Here is a 10,193-nt window from a genome sequence, read left to right as displayed (position 1 = left end):
CAATACTTTTTAAGTTATTTTATCATTTTGATGAATTATCACCCGGAATACAGAAACTAATAATGCAGCTTCCATCTAAAAAAACCAGCAAAGTCATTAATGCTTGCTAAGTATCAGAACAAGGGATAGAGAAAAGTAGTGAATGTTTTTCACTGGATGCTTAAAAAGTGACTATTTTCATTCTATTTACTTTCAACAAAAGTTTTTATTAAAGTAGCCTTCAAACTACACTATCAAGACTTCATATAGATCAGCATAAATTAGGAATCCACTACTAGGGTGGAAAAGAGAAGAAATAAACCAGAAAAAAAGGAACCTGGCATTTACTTCTCAAAATAGGATTAGGGCAGAAAGGGTAATAAAATACTTAGACTAGAAGAAAAAAGAATGACCAAGGCAAGTACAAAATAAAATACAAGAAACATTTTAAATATATTCTTATCTGAAAAAATGAGTACAGAACTTGGAACTTTTTATTTTGATAAATTCTAAAAATTATATAAATTTCTAAACTTAATAATTAAAAGTAAAAAGCAATTGATGACAAAAATTCTGATCATTTATTGAATATATTTCTATGGGAACATAAAATGGACTTTTTAAACAGTTACTAAAGGAGATATGAGTTTAAACCATGTTCTCTTTCTTCTTTCTTCCTCCCTATTCTTTATATTTATGTAATAACACAAACCTTAGCAGCATGTATCAGTTTCTTCAAAGCTCCTTTTGGAGGATTATCTACAGTGAAAATCGAAAGCACAACAATGATTTGGGAAAGTAGTACAATACGACAAAAGACATCCAAATAATTTTATCATTTCACTCAACGAGAGACTTATAATCCCTCTTCTTGCTACAATAAAGAATTTGGTATAAAGCAGAATGGCCTTGGACCTGCTCCCAGGAAGCTAAACAATAAAAGCACTGAAATGCCATATCATTTAACAAGGTTCTTCAGCTCCAACTTCAAGAACAGAGTTATAGCAAGGACTCAATATTCATCTAAATATAGACCACAATTGTTAACTACTCTTGGATTCTTACAGCATCCAAAATATGAGTAAAATTATAACCCAAGTTAAAATAACATTAAACAAGCATGAGTTTTCTCAGTTATAGAAAGGATTATTTTATACATAATGAAGTAGAAATTAAAAAGTACAAACAGAACTTTATATACTTATTTTAGAGATGTAATTTTTTCCAATATATTAATGTTATGAAAAAAAATTTTAATCACACTTTTTCCTCCTTAATAAATGTGTTACTTATACAGGGGGCTAGGGAAGCGAACAGAAAAATGACATAAAAGTCTGAAGAACTACCACTGGGGTCAAATGAGAGAGGGGTACATGGAACCTCTGTACTAGTTTTAGAACTTCCTATGAAGCCATTATTTCAAAATAAAAAGGATTTTTTTAGGTCAAAGGAACTGGTGTGAGAATACAAAGTGGTTATAGTGAAACTAACTTTTGCCACTTTTGCCAACTTTAGAGCACATTTAGCAATGGCAATAACAATTTGGATGCCTAAGATTAAAAGTAGTGTAACCATCTGAACCTCTAACAAAAGCAAAAGAAATATCCTGAAGTATTCATTTATAGAACATTCATTTTTCAAACTAGTCACTCATCCAATTGATTAGCTTACAGTACAGGGGAAAACAGGCATTGAAATGATTATGATGTAATTTTGAAAACTGCTATAATAAAGATATGTATAATATACAAAGGAAACAGAGCAGGGAGGCTGTGTGTCTGAGCAGTTGGAGAAAGACTTACTGAAAAGGCAGTACTCCAGCTAAAGTTAACTATAAAGGATGGTGAGAAAAGACAGTGTGTTGCAGACAGACAGAACATGCCAAAGTAAAAGCATATAAAGAACATGGTGCACACAAGGAACAAAAAGGAAATAGAAGAGCTAGTCACCATTTTAGCAAAAGAAGATGAGTCATGACTTAATACCTAAGTAAGCACCATTTTCCGATTCACTGTTCATTTCTAATTCCAAGTTATCATCGTCCGTTATCTCTTCTCCAAGTATAGAGGCCCAATCTTTCATCTTTATCAAGCGTTCAGTCAGAATCTTGACATTTAACAAAGAGGAAAAACAGAGAGGGTAATGCCTTATACTAACAGCTTTACAACTTCTGAATGTACAGTTATAGTTTGAAAATCAATCCACATAAGTAATAGCACAAGAACTCTTATATTCCACCTGTTACTAAGATATTTGTAAAGTCTTAAGACTATAACATTTATTGACTATTAAACTCTGCAAGATGAAAACCAAAACTAGTTATTCCCAAATCAAGTACAGTACATATTAATATTATACAATTAAATAGTAGTAAAATATTTTTGTATATAACATTTCTCACATGCCACAAATAACAGTGACCTAATTAACATGAGAGTAGGCCGGGCGCGGTGGCTCAAGCCTGTAATCCCAGCACTTTGGGAGGCCGAGGCGGGTGGATCACAAGGTCAAGAGATCGAGACCATCCTGGTCAACACGGTGAAACCCCGTCTCTACTAAAAATACAAAAAATTAGCTGGGCATGGTGGTGCGTGCCTGTAATCCCAGCTACTCAGGAGGCTGAGGCAGGAGAATTGCCTGAACCCAGGAGGCGGAGGTTGCGGTGAGCCGAGATCGCGCCATTGCACTCCAGCCTGGGTAACAAGAGCGAGACTCTGTCTCAAAAAAAAAAAAACCATGAGAGTAAATTCTGTGTGACATCAAATACATGTGCAGTGAGATATATAACATATAAAAAGATTGTAGATTTTTACTTGATTTATTCAAGCAAACAATTAATTGAGGAGTTTAACTGAGATAAAGACATTTATAAAAGAGAATTTGAATGGAACATTAGAGGTTTTCCAAAACTTTCTAAATGTTGTTTAATAAAGAAATATTTTCTAACACTACTGATAATCAAATGATGTGTCATGTATTCCACTGGAGGGACCCACCTAAAAATATACTCTGCTCTACAATTTTCACCCTCCAATCTCCTCCCTCTCTTCAGAGTTCCAGGCACGAATAACATGGCCTACAGCTTTTAGCAGAGCTTGAGGTTAGCATCCTATTCTTGTTATGTAAAAGAATCTCAAACCCTTTAGTAGAGTAAGTTTAGAAATAAATAAATAAATAAAGCAATATGCCACAGCGAGGCATGGTGGCTCGCGCCTGTAATCCCAGCACTTTGGGAGGCTAAGGTGGGTGGATCACTAGGTCAGGAGATCAAAAACAGCCTGGCCAAGATGGTGAAACCCCATCTCTACTAAAAATACAAAAAAATTAGCCAGGCGTGGTGATGGGTGCCTATAACCCTATCTACTTGGGAGGCTAAGACAGAGGATTGCTTGAACACCGGAGGCAGAGGTTGCAGTGAGCGAAGACTGCACCACTGCACTCCAGCCTCGGCAACAGAGTGAGACTCTGTCTCCAAAAAAAAAAAAAAAAAAAAAAAAAAAAGTATTCCTCTCCATGAAAGTATATACACTAGTTAAAGATATTCAATTAATATATCTAACCATTTATCCAATTTCTCAAACTCTTCCCAACATCCTCTTAACAGATAACATCCTGAACAGAAAAGGTAAAAACAATTATTTTCATTTCTTTATTAAATATGTAGGCTAAAAAACAAAGGACACAAAGAATGTTCATATAAATATGTGTGTGTATGTGTATGTACATCCTACAAATCTGTAAGTCTTCAAGAAACATTTGAAAATCTGGCCAAATATGTTATGAAAATATGCTGTGATAATAAAAGCTGCTAAAAACTAGTTTTCAGATTTCAGAGTTAGTATAAAATTCTAGCCAACTTGGTCACTAAAACCAGTAGAGCCATTTACCTTGATGTGATTTTCTTTATCATTTAGAACTTGTTCTGCATGTACTTTGGAGTCTTCAAATGTTATTTTCTGTTTATTAAGTTCACTCACTTGTTCTTTCCATACTTCAGCTTCTTGCAAAAGCTGAAAATGAACATTTTAAAAATGCAACTCATCACATGGGTAAATCACTAAAAGACACTAAGAAGGCATCGTGCAGCTACTTAAAAAAGAAAGACAGACATGGCTCCTGTTTTCAAAGAACCTTCACAACAGGGTAGTGTAAAATAACATACACATTCTTCAAATAGTTTATATCATATATGTATATCAAATAAAAGTTTTCTGAGACATACATATCTTAGATTTGATCATTTACCATTCTTTATATATCCCATATAAAATGCCATACCTTACTTGCATTAAAATTTATTTTTTAAATCATTGTGCAATTTTGTACTTATGGTATTTCTAAAGTTTAGTTACTATTAATCTAGAACAGATCAGATTCTGCACAAACAATATCCTACTGTATATACTTTTACAGGAAAGAAAAGCCTTTCTGAACATGACACTAAAAGTAAAGATCATTATAAAAAGTAGACTTGACTACATAAAGCTTAAAAGCTTCACAAATCAAATATAACACAAAAGAAATTTAAAGACAAATAACTAGAAAGGAATTTTTTTTTTTTTTTTAGAGGCAGGGTCTCATTCTGTCATCCAAGGTGGACCATAATCTCAAACTACTGGGCCCAAGATATCCTCTCACCTCAGTCTCCCAAGCAACTAGACTACAAGCACATGTCACCATAAGCTGCTATTTTGTTGTTGTTGTAGAGTCAGGGTCTTGCAATGTTGCCCAGACTGATCTTGAACTCCTGGTCTCAAGTGATCTACCCACATGGACCTTCCAAATCACTGGGATTACAGGTGTGACCCACTGCACCCCACCAAGAAAGGAATTCATAACATTTTAGCATGCAAAGAGCTCTTAGAAGTCAATAAGAAAAACAGACAAAGAAAAAAAGCCTGAGCAGGTAATTCACAAAAGAAATGGGTCATATATATGAAGAAGTCTAAATGTATTTAGTCTTTAAAATTCTGTTCTACCTAATAGTAATTACTGGATTTCTCTGCAAAACTAAGACTTCATTAGCATATTTCCTTACACATGAAAAACGAATCCTTTTCTATGCATAAATGAAAGAATCAAATGATACAGGTAAAAACAAATGAGAATTCAAGAAAAAAATTCACACTTGGTGATTAGGTCATCTCTCATGAGTTAATAAACAGATTGAGTACACAGTATGCAGTATTAAAACATTAGAGAAGGAGTGCATTATTAGAACATGGAATCAGTGAATACAGACAATTTCAAGAACTTTGAAGATTAAAAGGGAGTTAGATGAAAGCAGTTGTAAAGAGTAAGACTGACCTAGGTGAAATATTTTCCAAGGTGGAAAAGGCCACTTTTGATTGTAACATAGCAATTTAACACAGGGTTTACCACCACTTTCTCCTCACGTCTATTAAAATGCGAGAAAAGAGATTTTTTTCTAAGGCATAAACCCACAAGGAAAAAAAGAGAATAGGAGATGAGACCAAAGATAACTGTAGAAGTAGAAAATGGAAAGAGATGGAAGTGTGATAAAAAGACTCCACAGGCAAAACCCTAAGGGGTTATTCTTTGGAGAGATGGAACCTGAGACTCTAGGACATCTATCCAGGTGAAAGTAGAAGTAACATACTGAAAATATAAAAGTATTAAGAGGAAACTGACTTACTAAACAGTGAGATACCGGCACTCTTTCCCTGATTGAGCTGCAAGGCTACTCGCAAACAGGTTTACACCTCCAAAATGGGACCTGTGGAGGATTCATCCCTGTGGAAATGGTCTTCAAATACCAACAAGTAAGAATCCTCCAATTAGAAATACCGTAACCTGGCCAGGCGCAGTGGCTCACGCCTGTAATCCCAACATGCTGAGGCAGAGAGAGACAGATCACTTGAGGTCAGGAATTCAAGACCAATCTGACCAACATGGTGAAACCCCATCTCTACTAAAAGCAGAAAAATTAGCCAGATGGGTGGTGTATGCCTATAATCCAAGCTACTCGTAAGGCTGAGGCAGGAGAATCACTTGAACTCGGGCAGCAAAGGATGCAGTGAGCCAAGATCGCACCCTGCACTCCAGCCTGGGCAACAAAGTGAGTCTGTCTCAAAAAACAAACAAACAAAAAAAGAAACAAAAGAAACACTCTAACCAGATTAACCTAGAGAAAAGCCCACCAGTGGCCAGGCACAGTAGCGCAGTAATCCCAGCACTTTGGGAGGCCAAGGCGGGAGGATCACGAGGTCAAAAGATTGAGACCATCCTGGACAACACGGTGAAAGCCCATCTCTACTAAAAATACAAAAATTAGCTGGGTGTGGTGGCGTGCGCCTGGAGTCCCAGGTGCTTCAGTGTCAGGGGCAGGAGAATTGCTTGAACCTGGGAGGCAGAGGTTGCAGTGAGCCAAGATCGTGCCACTGCACTCCAGCCTAGTGACAGAGCAAGACTCCACTGAAAGAAAAGGAAGGAAGGATGGAAGTTGGAAGGAAGGAAGCAAGCAAGCAAGCAGGCAATAAAGGGAAAAAGAGAGAGAGAGAGAGAGAGAGAGAGAGAGAGAGAGAGGCCCGCCAGTGACAAATAAGAGCTTCCAGTTAGATTTGAAAGCTACAGTATTATATGAGCAGCCAGCCATGAATCACCAAACATCTGAATGAAGAACCTTTCAGATAAGACACAAACCAAAAAGAAAAAAAGAAAAAAGAAAGGAAACAGTAAATTCAGGGAACTGCAAACTCTTCAATATCCTCAGCAAGATAAGACATGCATCCATGAAACAAGAAAAAGGCATAATCAAAACAAACAAAACCTCTTGTAAGTGGAAAACATGAGAAAAAATGAACAGAAGTTTCAAAGACACAAAATAAAGAAGAGATTTTCAAACACTTATCTCATAAACTATCCACCAAAAAAGTATGAGATAATTCAAGTAAATGTCCCAGAACTGAATTCAGATCAAGAGTTTCCAGATCAAAAATGTCCAACAAAATATATATTAAAAAAAAAAAAACCCACACCAAGGCACATCATCATGTAATTTCAGAGAACAGGAAACAATAAGAAGATATTAAAAGCTTCCAGGGAGGAAAAAAGCAGATTACCAAAAATGTTCAATTATCTGAATAGCTTCTGACTTCTTGAAAGCAATACTGGAAAGTCAAGACAATGGAGTGACTGTGTCAAAATTCTGAGGGAAAAAAAATGTCAACTGAGAATATATTCAACGAACATATCAACAAGTATGAAAACAAGACATTCTCAGGCATGAAATTTCTAAAAAAAAAAAAAATTACCTCTGATACTTCTTCCTCAGAAACTTAACCAGAACAATTAACCACAAAAGAGCAAGTCTTACATATAGGAAATAGAAGATCTAGCACTGGAGAAAGACAAGGGAATCATTGGGATGGGGGCGAACTGAAATCTCAGAACACAGAACAAAACATACACCTGCAAAATAAGTTCTTATTAAACCAAGAGAGACCCGAGAAAAAAACTGCTTCAAGTGAAAAAAAAAAGATACAGGACAAAAATGAGTATTGGGGGGAAAAAAAAAAAGAAAATGAAATTAACAAATTAATCCAGCATTTGAAGGCATGAATAAGATATCTACAGATGAACTGGATAAGTATACAAGAAATGAAACAATTATTAACTCTAAGGAAAATATTGGATAAGACAGAATATGTAACAAGAACAAACCATATGGCTCTGATGTGAGTAATATTTGGATAATTATAATAATTTAATCACTGAAAAATTTTCCCACTGAAAAATTACAATTATACTGGCAAAGCAGAGGAAGAAATATATGTGGGAATATCTACGTATATGGGGGACAGAAAGGGCAAATCCCACATTCTCATTTGATCTGCCACCAGAACTGCTTCTATCTTTAGGCCCCAGATCTATAACTTCAATAATCCTAACTTGTATTCTCTGTAACCCTGTCTGGCTGGAAGAAGTTGGTTATGATTACAAAAATGCTAAATGCCCTTGTTTACCTTCCCTGCTCTGGGAGTAGAGGGTGCCAAAAGTATACAATTTTTTTTTTTTTTTGAGACACAGTCTCACTGTTGCCCAGGCTGTAGCACAGTGGCATGATCTCAGCTCACTGCAACCTCCACCTCCTGGGTTCAAGCGATTCTCTTGCCTCAGCCTTCAGAGTAGCTGGGACTAAAGGCGCGTGCCAACATGCCTCGCTAATTCTTGTATTTTTAGTAGAGATGGGGTTTCACCATGTTGGCCAGGATGGTCTCGATCTCTTAACCTCATGATCCACCCACCTCGGCCTCCCAAAGTGCTGAGATTACAGGTGTGAGCCACCATGCCTGGCCAAAAGTATACACTTTTGTATACTATACAAAAGAGACAGATACTGAAGGATGTATGGGAGACTGTCCTGCTCTCATGCTCTCCGGAAAAAGCCTACACCTGTCCCTACCATGGGTCAGTCATGAGGATGCCAAGAACCTGTATAATTACATATTTACAAGTTGAAGAGTCCCTACAGAGCACGAACCTGTTTCTGGCTTTCCTGAAGTTGAGAATTTTCATTCAAAGCATCTTTTATTGCTATCTTCAGTCGTTCTTCATTCATTTGAAATATCTTGAAGGTCATTTTGGCCTAAGTAAAACAAAAAATGTCAACTTTGTAACAATTAATTTAATACATAGCTCATCTTTACATATACTCCCTAGAACACAGCATTAAACAAAGGCAAAACCATGCCAATATTAACAGCAGAGGCAGCATGGTGTAGCAGAAAAAAGGCTTCTATAGAATCTGGGTTTAGTCCTGTCTCTCCCACTAACTTGCTACGATGTAACCTTCAACAAATGATTTAACCTCTTGTAACTTTCTATGTACTGTGCAGCAAATTTTGATAACTATTTATTCTGTCTCCACTACTAAAATTTAAACTTCTTTTTGTCTATTAATGTTAAGTGTCAAGCAACCGGTGCTCAATATACAGTAATAGCTCAATAAACACTTATCTCGTGAAAAGATGAACTTTTCTGAAGTACTTCATGTTAAAAAAAAATAATAATAATACAAGCTGGATACGATGGCTCATGCCTATAATCCCAGCACTCTGGGAGTTCGAAGTGGGCTGATCACTTGAGCTGAAGAGTTGGAGACCAGCCTGGCCAACATGGGCGAAACGCCATCTCTACCAAAAATACAAAACTTAGCCAGGTATGGCAGCACATGCCTGGAATCCCAGCTACTCAGGAGGCTGAGGCAGGAGAACTGCTTGAACCCGGGAGGTGAAGGTGGCAATGAGCCAAGATCGTGACACTACACTCCAGCCTGGGCAACACAGCCATGCTTATTCATCTAGGTATTGCTAAAAATATATATAAAAATAAAAATATATATCCCTGGGATCCACTATATCTCAAATCCTATTATATCTTATGTCTTAATTTTAAAAAATTAAATTAAAATCAGTTTGAAAGCAACACACCTATAAGGCTAATTCAACTTACTTCAGCTACTTGTGATTTGATGGATTTTGACTCATCTTCTAGAGACTGTATCCTTTGTGAAATATCTGCCATCTAGAAAGACAGTATCAGACAATAAATATTTACTAAACTGTAGTTTCCAAAATGCCATATATATTAGATACACTGTTAACCTAACACTTTTGCTCCATCAGTGAGAGCTCAAATTAAGAAACTTTCTCAGTTTATTTAGCCATATGCTTAAAGGTATTTTATATGAACATTATATAACAACAGTATCTCACATCAACTTTAATATTTCCTAATATTTAAGTTATATAGGCTCAAGATAAGTCCACAAACATGTTTTACTAAATAATCTCACATACATCAAGATTTTCATTAAGACAGATTTTTTCAAAAGAAAAAGTTATAATGTTCTTAACATACATGTTAAGTAATTACAAAAACACACTATGTAGATGATTATTCTGTTTTTATTTATTATGAGCTAGTTTCATAGTGCATATAGAAAATTTTTATTAGCCGGGCGCGGTGGCTCAAGCCTGTAATCCCAGCACTTTGGGAGGCCGAGGCGGGTGGACCACGAGGTCAAGAGATCGAGACCATCCTGGTCAATACAGTGAAACCCCGTCACTACTAAAGCTACAAAAAATTAGCTGGGCATGGTGGCGCGTGCCTGTAATCCCAGCTGCTCAGGAGGCTGAGGCAGGAGAATTGCCTGAACCCAGGAGGCGGAGGTTGCGGTGAGCCGAGATCGC

General features: G+C 36.4%; 1 protein-coding gene across 15 annotated transcripts in view; it reads right to left on the bottom strand.

Annotated features, from left to right (window-relative positions):
• MIA2 (MIA SH3 domain ER export factor 2) overlaps positions 1-10,193 on the bottom strand; it is a 110,056-nt gene that overhangs the window by 47,212 nt on the left and 52,651 nt on the right. For 14 of the 15 annotated variants that reach the window (XR_005200742.1, XM_017530874.2, XM_017530873.2 and 11 more), the window contains 5 exons: positions 9,454-9,525; positions 8,483-8,587; positions 3,867-3,989; positions 1,965-2,085; positions 692-738 (listed from right to left, as the gene is read on the bottom strand). Coding sequence is in view for 13 of the 15 variants with exons in the window: in XM_017530874.2 (XP_017386363.1) it covers positions 692-738; positions 1,965-2,085; positions 3,867-3,989; positions 8,483-8,587; positions 9,454-9,525 (468 nt within the window). In the remaining 2 variants the exon portion in view is untranslated. Of the gene's footprint in view, positions 1-691; positions 739-1,928; positions 2,086-3,866; positions 3,990-8,482; positions 8,588-9,453; positions 9,526-10,193 lie in introns of all 15 variants that reach the window. The other variant, XR_001826010.2, reaches the window with a different exon arrangement.

This window comes from Cebus imitator, unplaced genomic scaffold, assembly GCF_001604975.1.
Source record: "Cebus imitator isolate Cc_AM_T3 unplaced genomic scaffold, Cebus_imitator-1.0 Scaffold69, whole genome shotgun sequence".
Taxonomy (NCBI): Eukaryota; Metazoa; Chordata; class Mammalia; order Primates; family Cebidae; genus Cebus; species Cebus imitator.
Note: the sequence above shows the minus strand (reverse complement) of the source record. Positions and strands in the feature narration are given on the sequence as shown.